The sequence below is a fragment of the Sminthopsis crassicaudata genome, chromosome 3 (genome assembly GCF_048593235.1).
Source record: "Sminthopsis crassicaudata isolate SCR6 chromosome 3, ASM4859323v1, whole genome shotgun sequence".
Lineage (NCBI taxonomy): Eukaryota > Metazoa > Chordata > Mammalia > Dasyuromorphia > Dasyuridae > Sminthopsis > Sminthopsis crassicaudata.
In genome coordinates, this window is record NC_133619.1 from 353,309,600 (window position 1) to 353,329,079 (window position 19,480).

Genomic DNA, 19,480 nt, shown 5'->3' on the forward strand with positions numbered 1-19,480 from the left:
TTCCTAGCCCTTGGGCCTGGATTACAGAAAAAAGTTCTTACCAGAAAGAATGAGAGAGCTATTGCTCTAAACTTTGCTCCCTTTACCTCCTAGCATGTTATCATTTTTGAATGCCATCCAGAACCTGACTGATTTTTTCCCCATTTATTCAGTAACATGTCTGATGCCCTGGCAAATGCCACATGCCAGCGCTGTCAGGCCCGTTTTGATCCATCTGAAAGGATTGTGAATAGCAACGGGGAGTTGTATCATGAAAATTGTTTCGTCTGCGCCCAGTGCTTCCGGCAGTTCCCAGATGGACTCTTCTATGAGGTGAGGATGGTTTGCTATGGTGCCCTGGCTTGTGTTTGGGCCTTTACCCTGCATGCTCCTTTGGGGAGATGGACTGCTGCTGTTCTAACTTTCGGCTGCCCCATGCTGCTTTGTTCTTAATCTCTTACTCTTTCTCACTGGCTGCTGGATCTGCTCTGCTTTTTTTTTTTTTTTTTTCTCTGAATAGCCTTGTTGTTAAATTCCAAAGCATCTGAGACTTTTCCCTTTGGCAATCAGTGTTTTTTTTTTTTATTTTATTTTTTTTTTATTTTGCCATCATAGAAAAGCCAGGTAGCTGAAGTTCTGAGACAGAAGAATATTATTGTATGGAGAGTAAGGTGAACGCTTACTACCTCTGTGTGCTTAGTGGTGTAACGTTCTTTATACTTACAAATAATTTAAGTTGTAAGGATGTGAAACAGGAAAAAAAGAAACATTTTTAAATGTAGGGAGGTGTAACCAAAGGGCATTGCTAAGGTCTCCTCCAAGTCTAAAACTCAATTCTAATTGTGCCTTTTACTCTGTAGGTTGTGCCACAGAGCACAGCACAGCACTCAGAGCTTTCTACCATCTGCTGCTCCTCTTTCTTTCTAGACTCATCTTTTGTCCATCCTGTGCCCCAGACAAACTGTACAACTCTGTTACCCCAAATTCCACACATTCCTTTCACTTACCACCATGGCTGTGATGTCTGTCCCCTCACCTCACTGTCATATTTTATCAGGTCAGTCTCTCTTGTTCAGTCAGTTCAATTGTTTCCAATTCTTTGGGACTCCATTTAGGGTTTTCTTGGCTACTTATTAGCTGGGTTGTAAAGGGCTAGAACTGAGCAATGCACTTGGATAATGAAGCACGTGAGACTAGTTGCCAATTGGAAGGTTCCCTATTAACTTGTTTGAAGGTTGACCCTCCCCAGCTGTTCTGTGCTGACTTGATTGGTGGGACAAAGAGGGGGGAGTGATGTGTGGGAGGAATAGGAGGAGGAAGAGGAATTGAGATGCAGAAGCTGACTCAGTCTCTCTGGGCTTTTGAGGGAGGAAGGTGTGGGTGAGGTTGTTAGACCTAATCCCCTGGCCTTGACCGTAAAAGATCAAGAATAAAGACGTTTAGTGACCCTGACTCCGGCTGATTTCTGGGAAGACAGAGTTCCAGCACTGGGTGACCCTAGTCACTTCAGCACTCAGCCTCAGTTTCCTCATTTGTAAAATGTAATAGCAACTATACAAGTGATCGGTTTGATATTTCCTTCTCCCGTTCATTTTACAGATGAGGAAACTGAGGCAAGCAGGGTTCAATGCCTTGCTCAGTGTCACCAGGTATGAGACTGAGGCTTTGAACTCAGAAATGAGCCTTCGCAACTTCAGGCCTAGCTCTCTACCATTGTGTCACCTAGCTGTCCCTGCAGCCCCAACTCAAATTCTGCCTGCTCCTTTCTCTCCCTTCCTCTTAGATGCCTCCCTTCTTAGCATTTTGATTCACACCTCTCTAATGTGTTTACATATTCATTTTCTCCCTTTTTATTCCCCTTAGACCATAAATGGCTTCATGACAGGGATTAGGTCTTCTATCTCTTCCAGGGTCTAGGATGATAAGTGCTTAAGGCAGAATAGGTGCTCAGTAATCATTATTTGTTTGTTCCATAGAATATTGACTCTGATATTTGCCACCACTTGCCTTCTATTTGTTAAAGGGCTGAAATGACTCTCATTGGCGTTACCCTCTTGCTTTCTCTTATCCTTCTTCTGTTCCTCCCATTTTTGGTTCCTTCTTTGTGTTTTTCCTTTTTTATTGAGTGATTTCCAATGCTGCCTGTTTAAGGATTATGTGCAAAATTTGGGGGTTTTGAGGAGAAATACAATGGAAATATGATCTGTGATAGATCAAAAAATAAAGATACCCCAGAATCTCTTACCCCTTCTGTGTATCACTTACAGTACGAAGGACGAAAATATTGTGAACATGACTTCCAAATGCTGTTTGCACCCTGCTGTGGAACGTGTGGTAAGTAATGAGGATGAGATACAAAGGGCAAGGGGTTTGATTTTAGAGGAAAGGGAGGTGTTTGAGCAGGTGTTATTTAAGGGATGTAAGGCAGGGAACCTGAAGAATCACCCCCATTGCTTGTTATTGTGCCTGACATTCAGCTATGGGAAAATTACTCATTTACTCCTTATAAAAAATAGATGCTCTCTTCTCTCCAATCCTACTTCCTTTTCTGAGTCTGCTGGAAGCGTCTTGTTTAGTCATATCTGAATCTTCATGACTCTGGACCATCACATGCCCATTCTGTCCATGGGATTCTTTTGGCAAAAATACTGGAGTGGTTTGTTATTTCCTTCTTCAGTGGTTTCAGGTTAAGTGACATGTCCAGGGTCACATGACTATTATGCATTTAAGGCTGGATTTAAATTCAGGTCTTCCTGATTCTAGGCCCAGTACTCTATCCCTTCAACCATCCAGTTGCCTCTCCTCGAAACATAAATCCTTATGTTAAGCTATTATCAGCTGAGAACAGATCTCCGGGGAAAGGTGACATAAGATAATTATCTGCAGTTCTGTAGAAGCCAAGAGGGGAAAGGTGAGGCTATTATGATCCTGACTGGACAGATGACAAGAGTCCCAGAGTTGGATGAAAGGCCAGCTCTGAGAGAAAATGAAAATATATTCCAGAGATGGCATACCCATACACAAAGCACAGTTATTTTCTTGGCACTTGCTTTAGAAAGTAGATTTATTTTCCCTGTTAGAGGTTATTTTTCATCTCCTGGAATAGTACATTGGAACAAATTTGGCAAACCACAAAGAAAATATAGGAAGAGTAAAGTTGTTAAGTAGGAATGAATGAATTTCTTTTCCTACTCAAATATGACTTTTTATTTTTTAGGAGAATTCATTATTGGCCGTGTCATCAAAGCAATGAACAACAATTGGCATCCAGAATGCTTTCGTTGTGAATTATGTGATGTGGTTCTTGCTGACCTGGGCTTTGTGAAGAATGCTGGGAGGTAAGGAGCTGCTGAGGTCTATGAGGGGCAATGAAAGAAGTATGGAGATTGGGGAGGAAGCAAGGGGGGAGAAAACAGGATTTGAAGAGGGGATGTGAGCTGAAGTAAGATGTTACTGATATGGAAGCAGAGCATGGCAGAAACATGCTGGAGACTTGGATATGAATCCTCGTTCTTCCCTTCTTGATCGGGGAAACCTGCAGTAACCTTTACCTCTCTGAGGTTCTGTTTCTTCATCTTCATCTCCAAATGGGAGCAATACCTGCCTAATCCAACCATCTCTCAGGGGCACTGCACAAAAGAATGCATGTCAGATTTCCTAGAATAGATCAAATTTCCATAGTACTTAAAGTTTGCAAGATACTTTTGTATTATGACATTTGATTTCTGTAATAACTGTGCTATTACCATCCTCATTTTACAGATGAGCAATACATAGTAATACAGCCAATAAACCTCTGACTTGTTCTACCCATTAGCTGCCTGTAAAGTAGGAAGAGCTATATGAATTCTAGTCAATCAGTAAACATATATGAAATGACTTCTCTATGCTAAGCACTGAAAATACAAAAAGAAGCAAAGGACAATGCTTGCCCACAAGGAACTCAAATCCAAGGCTGGAGAAAACATGCAGACAAATATATACAAAGCAAGCTAAATACAGGATAAATAGGAAATAACAGAAGAAAGGCATAGGATTAAGAAGGATTGAGAAATACTTTCTGTAAAGAGATGGGATTTTAATTGGTTTTTAAAAGAAACTAGAGAAATCAGTAGTTGGAACAGAGGAGGGAACACATTCCAGGTAAGGGAGCAGCCGGAGAAAATGCCTAGAGTTCAGTTGGAATGTCTTGTTTGTGGAATAGCCAGGAGGCCAGGTCTCTGGTTCAAAGAGCTTGTAAAGGAGAGTGAAATATTATGTGATGGAAAGGGTTAGGCATAAGAAGATAACCTTCGGAAAATGTCACACTTTGGATTGGGAAATCATGGTGGCCAGAACTATTAAGAAGAAAACAGATGAGAAGTCAAGCATTCCCATGAAGTCCATTGATTGAAGGGGTAGAAGAAGGGCAAAGGAGATTTCCTTGTAGCTAGTAAAGGGAAGAGAAAAATTTTATTAAAACAACATGATACAGCTTTACACTTTAAAAACTATGCATATTTATAATCCACATATACAGATACAAAAAAAGGAAAATCACTGTACAAGTAAGAGGCAAGAAGTGGGGATGGGCTGAACTTCACAGGTAGGACAGAATGAGGAGGGTGCATAGACTTCCTTGGCTTCATTTTGGGATCTAGGGTTGCTTGGTTTTACTGATAAGAGTCGTTAAGTCAAATGGAATCCTGTTTGCATTCTATTTAAAGTATGCATGTGTATTCCCCTGCAGGCCCTCACATGAGATACAGGATGCATGTTGGGAAATTTTAAAGAGATTGTCAGAACAAGTCTTAAAAATAATTTTTAGGAGCTACTTCTTTTTTTAAATTAGATCAGGAAATCTCTGGAGCAGAACTAAAAGCTGTCTGCCATTGGTTTAGGCTACACCAATAAGTTATCATTTGAGGACTGAGCTAAGTTGGTCTCTATGGTCTAATTGTAATCAACCACTAAGTATAGTCTACAATACTGTATTAACTAAACTAAGCTGGTGATACCTATAGCCAAAAACCTGATAACGTGAACGCTACAGTGTTTCTTCCCTCCTCCCCGTCACATCCCTCCTCCACCTTCATTTCCCCAGACATCAAAGCAGACATGTAAAGGTATTCTCTCTTTCACTCAGGCAATTTTCAGGTCCTTTTCTTGGGCTCTTGGGGAATGGCTCCCCCCCTTGCTTTAATATAATAAGAGGTCAGTAGCTTAGTGTCCGGCTTTGAGCTTAGAGAAAGACTTTCATTGTTCTCTAATTTTCATGTCTCTCTCCCCCCCCCCCCTTTATCTAGGCTGAGATCATTAGGGTATCTAGTAACAGTAAGTTAGCAGAGCTGAGTTTTTCTTCTGAGGGGGAAGGAGTCTTTGATCACATGTTAGTCCTCGCTTTTCAGAAGTCTTGTTAGAATCTGAGCAACTGGTGAAACCGCTGTGGAGGTGTTCCAGTGGTACTGGTTGTCCGCCGGCATTTGAGCGTGCTGTCTCTGGGCGGATGGAGGCTGTGTTTGGTGGGAGGAGCTGGACTCCGCCACTTTGACGCTGGAGAGGTGCCCTCCGAGGGAAGTCTCTGTCCTGAGGCGCACCTAGCCCACGCAGAGGGGCAGCATCTTCTGTCTGGATAGCAGTCTCACAGTTCAGATTTGGCGCTCAGAGAGCTCTCGTTAGTTTTCCCCTCAAAGCTCGGTGGCAGGGGCAGGGCCCTTTTGCCGCAGAGCAAGTTGCACAAAGCATCCCGAAACTTCTCAGCCACAAAAAAATACATGACGGGGTCCAGGGCGCCATTGAGGCTGGTGAGGCAGGACGTGATGCGGTTGCTAAGGGCCAGGATGCGCTGGGCCTCGCAGGAGGCTCGGGTCCCATCGTACCGCAGCACGTAGATGTAGCGGTTCACGTGGTAGGGCACGAAGCACACCAGGAAGATCATGAGCACCATGATTATCATCTTGATGGCTTTGTCCTTGAGATGTTTCTCCACCCTGGGGCCGCTGCGCAGACTGCGGATGATCAGCAGGTAGCAGGTGACGGTGGTGACAAAGGGGAAGGTGAACGCTACGGCCAGGGACACTAGCGCGTTCCGTGAGGCCTTCTCCCGGTAGAGCTGCAGGCACACGGTTGTGCCGTTCACCTCGGCGGTCTGCGCGCTGACCAGCAGCGGGGCCATGGCCACGGCCACCACCCCCCACAGGAGGGCGCAGGTCAGGTGGGCGTAGAGGGGCCTACGGAGTTTGATGGACTTGATCGGGTGCACTATGGCGAGGAAGCGGTCAACGCTGATGCACGCGAGGAAGTAGATGCTGGCGTACATATTGAGGTAGAAGAGGAACCCGGTAAGGCGGCAGGGGATTTCCCCAAATGGCCAGTGGTTTCCAGAAAAATGATAAACAAGTCGGGTGGGAAGCACCAGCACAAATGACAAGTCGGCCACAGCAAGATGCATCAGAAAAACGTTGGCGGGGGTGCCCGACTTCTGGTCCCGGATAAAGAGCCAGAGGGCAAGGGTATTGCCAACAAAGGCCAGGATGAAATCCAGAAGATAGAAGGAGGCAAAAAGAACATTTTCCAAGGGGGTTTCTTTGCCACATTGCTCAAAAGCATCCAGGGAGTTGTTGAAGTGATTCAAAGCGTCCACCACCAGGCTTTTCATTCTTCAATTCAAGTTAGGAGCCCAAAGAATAATCCTGAAAAGAAGCAGAGGATCAGATGACAAACGAGCTGACAAAGCCAAATGCACTCTTTGGACCAAGCCAGGGTCCAGATTCAGGAGGACCCCAAGGGTGTGTGGCTTAGCTTTTTAGACAGCCATGATCAGATTCAGGAAATCCCCAGTAGTCTAAAGATTCATGAACAGAAACAAAAGAATTCAAGATTCAAATCCAACTTTTGAGATTTATGAAGTAAAGGTTCCTAGAGAGGGCAAACCTCCTTCCATGGGCTTAGTATAATTTCTGAGGATTCTTGAGGCTGCCTCTGTTAGTTCTGGAACATTAATTAGATAAACAATTCCACCGCTGCAATTACCTCTTTAATGAGGCTTATTGATGCCCAGACAAATTTGTTTGGGTGTCACAAGAGTCTTTTGTTACAGAAATTCTTATATACAATGCTTCATTTAGTATCTCTGCTTAGACTGAATTGGGGGGGGGGAGTAGCTTGTGTGGAAAGAAAAGTCATGTTTGGCTCACAGCCTTAAAAATACCCAACCACTCAATCACGATTTGCCTGGGTGCGGGAGTCAAGAATGCTGAGTTCATATATCTTACCATCCAGCCTGTATACCCCCTGGGCAGATGAAAGAAAGAAAGGCCCCATCAAACAGTCTGAGCTACTTTTCTTCTTCCTTTTTATTCATTTAGTTTAAAAGACACTACTTAAGACAAATTTCCCCAGCTTCTGTGTTTTTCTGACTATCCACTAGATTCTGCCAGGTTTTTCCAGAGCTCGTCAACAAGAACTCCTTTGGATCTATTGGAAGAAAACTGGGTGTTGTTAGATGGGAATTTATTGCGTGTTATAGCTCACTAGGCAATTAGGTGGCTCAGGGGATGTAGTGCTGGGCCTGGAGTCAGGAAGACCTGAGTTCAAATGTGACCTCAGATACTTATTAGCTGTGTGATATTGAGCAAGTCACTTAATGTCTGTCTACCTTAATCCATAGCAGAAGGAAGAGGCAGACCACTCCAGTATATTTGCCAATAAAACTTCATTTCTGTGCTATGATCCATGAAGTCATGAAGAATTAGACATGACTGAACAACAATAGATAGCTAATTAGGATGTTTATGCTATTAATGTTAGGTAAACCTGACATTACTGTTAGCAAAATTGTTTTTTAAAATCTTCTCTGGCATGGAGGAGAGAGTCAGAAAGACTTTGGCAGGAATATTACCTCCTACACATACCCACTCTCCAGCTATGTGACTGAACAAATCATGTAATCTCTCTGAACTTCAATTTCCTCATCTATCTATTAAATTGGTATCATAAAGCCCTCTAGTACTTACTTCATGGGGTCATTGTGAGAATCAAAGGAGATCTCTTAATGCATTTGGAAAATGATTGTTGTTTTTGTTTTTATTAACTAAAAAACAGTTTTCATACTTTTTTCAGTTTATTAGAAGAGTGGCTGCTAATCAGGACATAAAAATGTTCTCTCAATTGATACCAATACCTAATGACAATAATGTCCTGCCCTTGTCCTTATTCAGAAGGCATTTCAGTAGCTCTCCATTACTAGAGATACAAATAGATGACAGGCAGTCTTTCCATTCTCCCAGAGCAAACAGAGTCTCCTAAGCAGTCATTGGCAGAGATGCAGAAGAGCTCTTTATCTGTTTTTTGCAACCACCTACCTCTGGCCACTTTCTGCACCATTAGTTTATCCATTTACAAGAACTACACCCACTCTGCCCTCATTGTCCTCATTTGCTTGGCATGCCTCTTCCAAGATTAAAAAGAGGAACTAGCCCTTTTCTGACAACATAACTTTCCAGACTATCTTGAATTCAAAGATCCTATTCAGATTTAGCTTGTCAGAATTGGGATAATCATGGCAAAAGAAAAAAAAGATGTTCTAACTGGGTTCCCTCCTCAAAAGGACTATATCTTTTTCTCATGGAGTTTCACAATAGTACAGGATCAGCTCCTTTAGAGTTACATAATGTGTGTGTAAATTACATAAATCTTCAGAAACTTGCTGAAGATGCCTTTCATTTAAAGCCAAGGTAACAAATCAATTAGCATTTATTAAATGCTTAATATGTGCCAGGTACTGTGAGATATATGTATGTATATATGTGGGTGTGTATATATATATGTATATATATATATATATATAAAATATGTGTGTGTATACATTTGTGTAATTTTTTTAGAGGATTGGGCTTATGAATCCTTTTAATACTGACATCCTGGAAAGATCCTTTCAAAGCATTTTTTTTTTTAATTATGAGAACAAAAAGATCCCGTATGATAGAGTTGGGAGGTTGATGGTAGGACCTTAAAATTTAAGGAAAATTAGCAGCATCATTGTCATTTCTGTCATGCAATCCTATTTATAATAGGACATATATATTATATGCATATGCATTAGAGATGTCAATTTAGCTGCTGTGTGGAAGATGGCTGGGAGAGGGAAGAGATTATAGATTAATTAGGAGGCTATTACAGGTGTTTAGACAAGAGAAGATGCAGGCCTGAATTAGGTCATGACTGTGTGAATGGAATGAAGGGATTAGATGTAAAAGGTGGTATTGAGAATTAGTTGACAACTGATTGAATTTGGAAAATAAGCAAAAATAAAATATTAAGCAGGAGCCCCTAAGTGGCTTCATGGATAGAGCACTGGGTTGGGCATTAGAAACACTCATCTTCCTGACTTCAAATCCAGCTTCAGACACTTACTAGCTATGTGACCCTGGGCAAGTCACTTAACCCTGTTTGCCTCAATTTCCTCATCTGTAAAATGAGCTGGAAAAGGAAATGGAAACCTAGTATCTTTGCCAAGAAAACCCCAAATGGGGTCAGGAAGATAGTACTGAACCACAAAAGCATTATGGATTACACTGAGACTTCAAGGAAATAAAAAGAAAAAAGAAAAAGATAATTTTTGTTTTGCACATATTGACTCTGGAGAATTGTTATGGAATATTCAGGTAGAGATGTCTAATTGGCATTTGGAGAGATGGGACTACCAGATAAGTAGATTTTGGAATTGTCTCCATAAAGGTGATAAGTGAATCCATGGGAGCTAATAAGATGACCATGATAGGGTGCAGAGAAAGACAGAGAGAGAAAGAGAAAAAGGGGGGGAAGGGAGAGAAGGAGGGGAAGACTCAGGCAGCATCAGCTATCATGTAGTACTAGGTTTCAAAATATTTGTTCAAATCCATCTGGTATTTCTGCACAATCATAGGATTATAAATTTAGAGCTGTAAAGATCCTTAAAGTCATCAAGTCCAACCCTCTCATTTTACAGAAAACAACAATATAGAATTTTTATAGTGTCTACTAAGCACTTTAAAAATATTGTCTCACTTGATCCTCAGAACAACCCAAAAAGGTTTTTGGTATCTCCATTTTAAAGATGAGAGAACTGAGTTCTGGAGAGTTTAAGTGACTTAGTCAAAGTAAACATCCAAAACTGAGCCCAAATCTTCCTGACTCTGTTTATGTATAATGCTCAATCATCAAGACTATGGCACTTGAGCCTGCAGACAAACTCCTGTGATGTTAGCTGTAATGATTTGTCCTAAGTCCTAAGAATTAGACAGAGTGGGGCTATGGGGTGGGCGGGAATGGAGCGGGCTTAAAGAGCTGTGACATCCTTTTAGGAGGGCTCATAACATTTCAGAGATCTTACCAGGTATAATGCTCTATTTGTACTTCTTAAGTCCTGAGTAAAAATTCTCATCCTCTTCTGGTCTTCCCCAAGTACCCACCTCCGCCTCCTTTCCAAACCCACTTACAGAAAGAGAAAGGAGCCAGTGACAGCATTAGCATTCTTTCTTCATGCCAGAATGTCAACTACAATGAAATCTGTCAAAAAAGCCCTAATTTCTTCTGTGCAATTTCCCTCTGCTTTTCCCACATCTCTCTATTCTGATAGCTCTTGTCAAAGCAGCAGGTGATAGGCTGTATGCTACAAATCATTCTTCTGAGCACATGGATTCATTTGTGGTGGAGGAAGTGGAGCACTCCAAAGGGAGACCCTCTGTCTGATTTTTAGAAAAGGAGACAGCATGAAATAGTGGGAAGAACACTCACCCTAAGAGTCAGAACACCTAGAATTCTGGCTCTGCCACCCAACCTCAGTTTCCTTATCTGTAAAATTAGGGGACTGGCATCATGATTTCAAAGATTCCTTTCAATTCTGACATTCCAGGAAAATCCTCTCAAAATAGTTTTTTTAGCATAGGAATAAAAAAAGTGTGATAGTTTGGAAAGTGAAGATGAGACCTTAAAATTCAAGGAACTTCATCATCATCAAAAGCATTTATAAAGTGCTAAGTATTTTACAGCTATTTTCTCTGATCCTCACCACAATCCTGGGGAGGGAGCAGGTGCTGTTATTCTCAGTTTGTAGATAATGACACTGAGGCAAACAGAAGTTAAGAGATAGACTCAACAGCTAGTAAGTATCTGAGTCTAGATTTGAATTGAGATCTTCTTGACTCTAGATCCAGTGCTTTATCCACTCTTCCACTTAACTACCTACTGTATACATTTATAGAGTCCAAATAACCTCACCATAACTCTGATGTAACAAAACAAAAAAGTGTAAGGAAGAAGCATCTTGAGCCTCACCCAAGGGGGGTTTAGTTACTAAATTAGGTCATTAGACATACAAATGACATTACAGATAACCTTATAAAGCAGTTCTCACATATAAGCATAAAATAACTCCAATAATGGCTTATGTGCCTATTTCTATAGTCATATATATATATATGAAATAATTAGTGTATGATGCCATATACTATGATTAGACCTCTACCCCCTTCATTTTTGGGGGGTTGTCACAAGAAAGTGACAAGAATGTCCATCATTCTGTCTTCTCTGAAGAGATATTTGTCACGAAAAGGACAGGGCTGCTGTAAATTAGATATCCATCCATTGTTTCTGGGAAAATTCCCGTGAACTTCCTCTTAGTGCCTTCCAAAAATGACTGAGATGGCAGTTGTGACATAGAAGTAATCAGCAAAGAGAATATGGCCAAATTAGATTCTTTCCTTTTTTAACACATTGTCTCAGAAGTCATTCTGAGAGCCCTAATGATGTCAGGGAAAAGGTCTTGGCTGAAGGACCCTTTGTAAAAGATGTTATAGAATTTCTTTTCAGGTGTGACAGGATGATCCCTAAGGTACCTTCTTACTTGGACTCTGTGAATCTTTATTTATTGTCTCACTTGATCCTCAGAACAACCCAAAAAGGTTTTTGGTATCTCCATTTTAAAGATGAGAGAACTGAGTTCTGGAGAGTTAAAGTGACTTAGTCAAAGTAAACATCCCAAACTGAGCCCAAATCTTCCTGACTCTGTTTATGTATAATGCTCAATCATCAAGACTATGGCACTTGAGCCTGCAGACAAAACTCCTTGGGCCTGGTCATTTGGCCAACCTAGAATTCATCTAACCATGTTATCTGTCATCCACCTAAGATTTGTCTGTTATCACTCTTATTTTCAGAAAACATTCTAGTACCATTTGCATCTTCATATTCTTTGCAGCATAGAGCACAGATTAGTACTTCCTACAGCCAAAAAAATACACTTAAAATTTATGGTCTGACAATTATCAGTTTCCATTAGTCAAAAAGACCAAAGGTTCACTTTGAAGGTCTGCCATATGCTTCATTAATTCAGTATGAATATTCCTAAAGGAACAGTCCTTGATCCCATCAATAATCTCTCATGTTCATGTGGACAGCTGGCTTTCCATTAAAAACACATTACTGTAGTTTATGGTAATGTTTAGAAATATAACTCTGAGTAGAACTGTGATTATGAGGGTACAGAAAGACAGCATAAAAGGATGTTCAGTTTAGGACCTTTTTATTGAGCATCTGCTGTGTGCAAGGCCCCATGCTAAGTGCTGATGGGGTAGAGTTCCCTGTCTTTGAGGAGCTTGTGTGCTGATAAGGAGATGAGATAGGGACAATTAATGGGACCATTAATATCAATTAGAAAGTGATCTTTGCTTAGGAGAGACATGTACAAGTGACTGATATTCGCAAGATTTGAGGAGAACCTGAAACATTTTTATAGACAACTCTTATTTTTATAAATATATCTGATAGCAAGAAGTAGCAGGCACTTTGAACAACGCACCAATACTCTATAGTTTATCATTTTGATTTTTATTTAGGTTCTTTGTTGGCCAATTCCTGCCCCTTCTGACTCAGTGATAATTTTCCTGACTCCTGAGAAGGTTACAAACTCAGCAGGGAATAAATCCAGATAAAGGAGAAAAAACTATCAAGAGAAGAGAGAATATGGGATCCCAGGGGAACAAAAATACCACACACAAGCATTGGGGACATGTAGGAAGGATGCTGAGAGGCAAGAGAGACAACCTGGCCACCTATTATCTGCTTAGAAGAAGTAGAAAGCACATAGAATCATTTTAACAGAGGGCATATGGGATCACCTTTTGTATTTGTGTGTTGACAGCAAGATCTTCCCTTCCCCCAGTTTCCTACCCGACAGTAACATGGGGTGATGACCAGTGATCTCAGGCTAGGGACATCCCCGAGCATGCATTGGCTCTTGTAGCACAGCTGTAATGACAGAAATAACAAAAACAACAGCTGACATGTAAATAATGCTTTACATAGCACTTAACACAATGCCCGGCACTTAAGAAATGCAACTGCCTAACTCACATTGGGGATATGCCATAGCTTTAACTATATGCCCAACTCAACAAAATAGATTGTCCTGTAGATTTTTTTTGAAGACCATTGCCTTTCTAGCCATTAAGAACCAGCCAGTCTAGGGGTTGGGAAACAGGCCATATCAACCAGGAATTGACAACATCTTTTTCAATATCAAGAGTTTATGTATCATATTAAGATTCAATGAGAAACTATCACCTATTTATTCCTTATCCATTCTACAAATCATAGTTAGCCAGTATTTTGGCTGATGGGCTGAGAGTTTGAGGCAATAGCTGTCAAAATTCCCTATCAGGTTAACATGATGTATTTTTTGGGAAGGAGGGGACCTCAGTTCTACTCTTGGTCATGCTCCAGAAGAGCCGTAGGGAAATGATTTACCTTTCCTCAATCTTAATTTCTTCATCTGCAAAATGAGATTGGACTAAATAATCTCCATGCTTTGTAAGGGGGCCTTGAAATTGGAAAAATCATGGAGGTTATCTGCTCCAAACTTCTGCCTAGTCAAGAGCCAATACTCCCCACTGCCCTCCCCTCCAACATCCCCAATCGATCATCTCCCATAGTCTGCTTGAATACCTGCAATGAGTTCTCTTCCTTGTTTTCTATTCCAAGGATCTATATCTAAAACCAAAGCTACTAAGACAGCGACCCTTCACCTTCCTGAAAAAGGAGCTAAGGTTCCCTTACAGATCACTTCTCTTTGGGCTGAGTTCTAGACAAGAGTGACTCAGAAAGATGCCACTGGAAAGACTAAACCTCACACTTCCTTTACTAAATGACTCATTCCCGAATTTTGACTTTGGTACTTTAAAGAAGCAAAATAAACAGAGTATGGAAAGAGGATTAGATTCCAAACTCACCCCCACACCACTTACTGCACTCCCACTACTTCCTTCCTACTAGTCACTCAAAAATCAAGCTTTTTAGTAAGCTGGGAAAACAGAAAAAGAGGGCTGGGAACAGCCTCAGTCTCTGCTTTTAAACCACTGTACTGACCTGAAGTGGTCCAGCTACTGACCCTTATTAGCTCTCTGATGAGAGAGAGTAGCTTTTTCTCCTTTTATATGCTCGTGATTTTTACTGCTCTCTAGCCATGCTCTGAGACATTGCTCAGTTTTCTGACTCCCCTTTGGGGGGGAGACCTCATATTCCATGTATCAGTCTCCTGCTCTATTTCTTATTTCCTTCATTACCATGAAAAAAGACCTTGGGTGTGAATGTATGAAAGGTTAAATGAGCTGGACTTTTGCATTTTTAATTGTGGTCTTATGCATCTCTGGTTTTATTTTTAACATTTATATTCCCAATAAAATCCTATAGATCATAACAGGGATGAGCAGAAATAGAGATAATCCAAGGGCCTGGGCTGAGAGGAAAGCAATTGATCTTTGGTACAGGTTATGATGCTTTGCTGGCAAATAGACCTTCTTAATAATACTTTCCTTTAGTCTATTCCTTAAGCCCACCCTGATATGGCAGAGAGATAGAGAAAGAGCGAGAGAGAGAACGAGAGCGAGAGAGCGAGAGCGAGAGAGCGAGAGCGAGAGAGAGAACGAGAGCGAGAGAGCGAGAGCGAGAGCGAGAGCGAGAGAGAGAGAGAGAGAGAGAGAGAGAGAGAGACACAGACACAGACACAGACACAGACACAGACACAGAGAGACAGAGAACACTGTGTGATAGAGGGAAATTGATCCAAGGTACTTATGTAGCTAATCAGTAGAACAAATGCAAACTTATATGAATTGGGAACAAGCAGGTGCCTACTTGCTGTGATTTTATAGGTACTAAAAAGCCCCAAATATCTGCCTCCTCCACTTCCTTATTAACCTGCCAGGATACTTGAAATTTATTTTTACTTATTTATTTCTTTGGATTGGTACAGGCATAAAATTTAATTCCTGGTTATGTTTTAACACTCTCCCTCCACTCCCTCCATTAATTTATTCATAAAGCCATTTAGGATTTAGTATGATTTAATTCAATGATGTGGCTTTGAGATTAGGCCATTGATATGGAAGGCTGATAGGAAGGGAAATAGGGAGGAATGATTTTTGAATAGACTGCCTTTAAGATGGTAAAATTCTATTCCCCTGCCTCCTTCCTTCCATGGTGATTCAGGATTCAGGGCACTCTGAAAAAGATATGGAAGAAGGTACTAGGAGCAAAACTACCCATCTGACATTAGTTTTATCCAAGGACAGACCTTAACTTGTGCTGTGTTGGAAAATGTTCCTCAGAGAGTATTAATAGCTTTGAGGAAATAAAAATTCTTCTGTCCCACCACAGAGGATTTGCCAAAGCACCTTAGACATTATTTGGAGAGAGAAGATCTTTGGATGGGCAATCAGAACCTGAGTTCAAAATTAGGCCCTACTACTCACTAATAGTAGACTAAGTGCTCCCCTTAGATTGAATGTTCTTCAAGGTCCCTTTCAGTTCAAAAACCTATCATTTTATTTTATTTTATTTTTGGTTGATGAGGAGATTGAGGCTTACAGAAATTTGCTATTTTGCCTAAGGCCACATAATCAACTGGAAGATACCAGAAGACATTGTTAATATTAAGGAAGAACTTTCCCTTAAAGGATCCCAGTGTCAGAATTGGTGATCTTAGGAGCATAAATGTTCTGGAGACAGCTATGTATGTGACAGTAGTATGGTCTGAAAGAAAGATAGCAAAAATGAACAGACTGAACAGGGAATTGCCTAGAGGCCATGCTTCTGATTCTAAGTAAAAAGTAAAAATGTAATTCAGGATTATCATTCCCCATCTCAATCCTCCCCCTTCTAAATATATTAATTGGTTACTAATTAATTATTCTTCTTTGAACTCTAGTGTAAGAGCTTTCTAATATTCCTCATCTCTAGAGTCAATTAGTTATTTTTGTTTCTTAAATTGGTTTTTAGAAATGCCCAGGAAATTCCCTCTACTCTATAACTACTCTTTAATTTATAGTCTTACAGTATTACCTGGCCAATGAAAAATTAAATGACTTAACTAAGATACTGACATTGAGGTCAGCTCTCTATCCACTCTATCGAACTGTCCTAAGAGAGAATCATTCCATAGATCATATATTATTTAATGCTCACAATAATTTTTACTACTACTACTACTACTACTACTACTACTACTACTACTACTACTACTACTACTACTACTACTACTACTATTGTTTAGCATTTATATAGTATTTTAAAGTTTGTGAAGTGCCTTTATAAATTTCTCATAACAATCCTGAGAGGTAAATGCTATTATTATTCTTATTATAAATAAGTGAAAAATAAGTTAGAGTTTAAATGATTTGCTCAGAGTCCCTCTGCTAATACATTTTCTGAGATAAGATTTGAACTCAGGTCTCTATGTCCAAAGCTGTCCAATTACTCTGTAATTGGTAATGATAGTATTATAAAGACAGTCCCAGTTCTAAAAATGCTTATAATCTAGGTGGCAGTTATGAGAAAATTCCTCTCTCCCTTTTTTGCAGAAATGATGGAAAGACTAAGGTTTTATAACAATAATAATATCAGATTTTTTAGATGTAATATTGGTTCGTTTTGTCATTTTTTTCCTTTTTATTCCTTGTCACTAGGGATGGCTCTCTGAAAGGAGGAGCAGGAAAGGATGAATTTGGGAATATAAGTAATGTAAAAACAAAATGTATCAGTTACAATTTCTTCATAAAACTAAAAAAAGGGAAGGGGTATATATCAAAGATCCATATCAAGTATATGTAGGTGCTCCTTTCCACTGATGCTTTTGTAAAGAGACATTATGAGTTATAGTGAAAGTAAGGAATGAAAAAAGGGAGGAGGGAAAAAGGGAGAAAAAAGGGGAGGAAGGACAAAAGGAGAAAAGAAGAAAGAAAGGAAGAGAAGAAAGAAGGAAGAAAAGAAGGATGAGGAGGAAGGAAGAAAGGGAGAGAGGAGGGAAAAGAATGGACATAGCTATCTAGTAGTCAGTTTTCTGACAGTGAGCCTTTCTGGACCTAGCTAGGCTAACCTTTGAGTGGCAGACATACCAGCCCTCGAAGCAATTCAAACACTGGTCAAAGTTGGCATTTTACTGTTGATGGACTATGGAACATAGAGTCACCTCCCCACCATGCTAAGATATTGGGGGTAGGACTTTTATAGAAGGATGGTGGGTAGTAGATAAAATATACTTGAAAAGATAGCAGTCTAAAACTGTCAATTGTCAAATAAATGGTTAGGTTTGAATCTTTTAGATGAGGTGACCAAAGAACAGCATGAGAATTTGTTCCTATCAAGCATATGTTAACCTGGAAATTAGGTATACAATTCCTGCTTCAAAGACTGAAAAGCTGGGAGAGGTTAATTTGCTCAAATTCTTGCCAAGGTTATAAAGCTTGTGAAAGGCCTTGAGAGGTCATCCAGTCTATTCCTCTGCCTGACTGGGGTAGATTCAGGAAAGCAGCTAAGGAGTGATTAGATCCTGGCTATAGAGTGTTTCAGCCCCTTGTCCTGGCTTCCTTCCCAATTTCAAATAGCCTGAAAATCATAAACAATGAAAGAGTGAATTTCTCAGGTAGTCAATTATATTCCTAAAGAATAAGTAAATATAAGAAATCTCATTTTTAGATTAGAAAACTGATAAATAAAGAATTAGGGTTTGGAATTAGAGCTGAGGTCCAGTCCTAGAATTTGGATAACTGTCCACTTTGATCCCAAAAGGCAATGGTTTTATTTGATCAAAATCTAAAAGAGGTCACAGGAGAAACTGGTTGAACCTGACAGCCACCTTGTGGTTGTCACGGCATTACTCAGGCAGAAAAGAATCTAGGTTTAAGGCATATTTTTGCCTTCTAAAGCATTTGTGTAAATGCATAGTATCTGCTTGGGTGGGCTTTGCAATGAAAGAATTGGCTCTTGAGGGAATTGTTGCCTTCCAAGGCCACCAACAATCATGAGAAGCTGGATTGTAACACGGGACTTTGAATAATGTAAAATCAGAATAGGAACACTAACTGAACCCAGACTTACTTACACACTTCAGTGATTTTGTTCTTGAGTAATCCCTGGGTTGAGAAAAGCTTTTTTCTTTTTTCTTTCTTTTTAGATGAATGTTTTTCCTAAACACCTCATTCTTGGATTTTAAAGCAAGGATATGTGTAAGGGTGAAAAATTTGCACAGATTTCCACAGATGTTTCTCTCAATCTGTGGAATGCATTTAGGCTTGCTGCCAACCCAGGGAATAAATAAAGTCAGATCCAGAGATGAGGTAGCCTGTTAATTAAAATCTGGCCAAGAACCAGTACTATAAGAAATAGTTAGGTTAAGTCAGGCTGAGACTCAAAAAGCCAAAAATTAAACTATATAAAGGACCTATAGGGGAAAGAAGAAATCTAGCTAAAGTGGATTTTCCACACCAGCTTATATTTTGTTTTTTTCTTAGATTATTAGTTTGTTACATCACTAGTAGTCTATCATTTCCTTATAGCTTCGTTTTTTTTTTTCTTCAAGCTTTAACAGGTCTCATTTCTTTGCACTGGGGGTAGGGTTTTCCCTCTCTCAGTTAGTCCCCTTACCTCTCACAGTTGCCAAGGAAGAAGGAAAAGGTTCAGGAATGAGGTCCAGTATGTTTCGGATGCGAAGAGCAAAGTGGCTGGAGTCAGCCGGAGGGTCCTTAGGGAACTGCAGCAAAAGGGTCAGCTGTAGGCTCTGTGAGGGTTGGAGGAAGGAGCTCTCCTATATAAAGAAGGCAGTTAGTCCGGACTGGGTATTAGCAGCTCCTTCACGCGGCAGGGAGGGAGGGAGTGTGAGAGGGAAGAGAGGGGCCCATTCCCCTCTATGAAAGACAGGCTTCATCCCTATAGAACCCCTTGTCAAGAAGGGGAACTCCTCCTGCTTTTCTAATATTTATGAATATTCCACTGTGCTCCCGCCTCCCCCCACGCCCCCAGAGCCAAACTCTTTCTGAACCCCTGAGTCTTGGATTTTCTTGAGTCTGAGATTATTGTAACAGAGATAGAAAGACTAGGGGCTGGGGCTGGAGGGGTGAATCTGGCTGGTATTAATAGACACAACGGGATGCTTCAGAATGGGATAATTCCATAATAGTGGGAATGGGGGGCAAAGGGGCTGGCTACCATG

General features: G+C 40.5%; 2 protein-coding genes across 4 annotated transcripts in view; one reads left to right on the top strand and one right to left on the bottom strand.

Moving 5' to 3' along the window:
- Positions 1-19,480, top strand: part of LIMS2 (LIM zinc finger domain containing 2) — a 79,444-nt gene that overhangs the window by 42,656 nt on the left and 17,308 nt on the right. For all 3 annotated transcript variants that reach the window (XM_074301715.1, XM_074301714.1, XM_074301716.1), the window contains 3 exons: positions 153-312; positions 2,247-2,313; positions 3,197-3,317. In XM_074301715.1, the coding sequence (XP_074157816.1) occupies positions 157-312; positions 2,247-2,313; positions 3,197-3,317 (344 nt within the window). In that variant the 5' untranslated portion in view covers positions 153-156. The remainder of the gene's footprint in view (positions 1-152; positions 313-2,246; positions 2,314-3,196; positions 3,318-19,480) is intronic.
- Positions 3,027-19,220, bottom strand: GPR17 (G protein-coupled receptor 17). Its single transcript, XM_074301717.1, has 3 exons — positions 18,916-19,220; positions 13,116-13,245; positions 3,027-6,650 (listed from the first exon to the last, which is right to left on the bottom strand). Exon 3 carries the CDS (start codon positions 6,614-6,616, stop codon positions 5,600-5,602), a length of 1,017 nt encoding a protein of 338 aa, XP_074157818.1. The 5' UTR covers positions 6,617-6,650; positions 13,116-13,245; positions 18,916-19,220; the 3' UTR covers positions 3,027-5,599.

What these genes read in the sequence shown, in the direction of transcription:
- GPR17 (XM_074301717.1), bottom strand. Translation starts at nt 6,616, where the DNA reads ATGAAAAGCCTGGTGGTGGACGCTTTGAATCACTTCAACAACTCCCTG.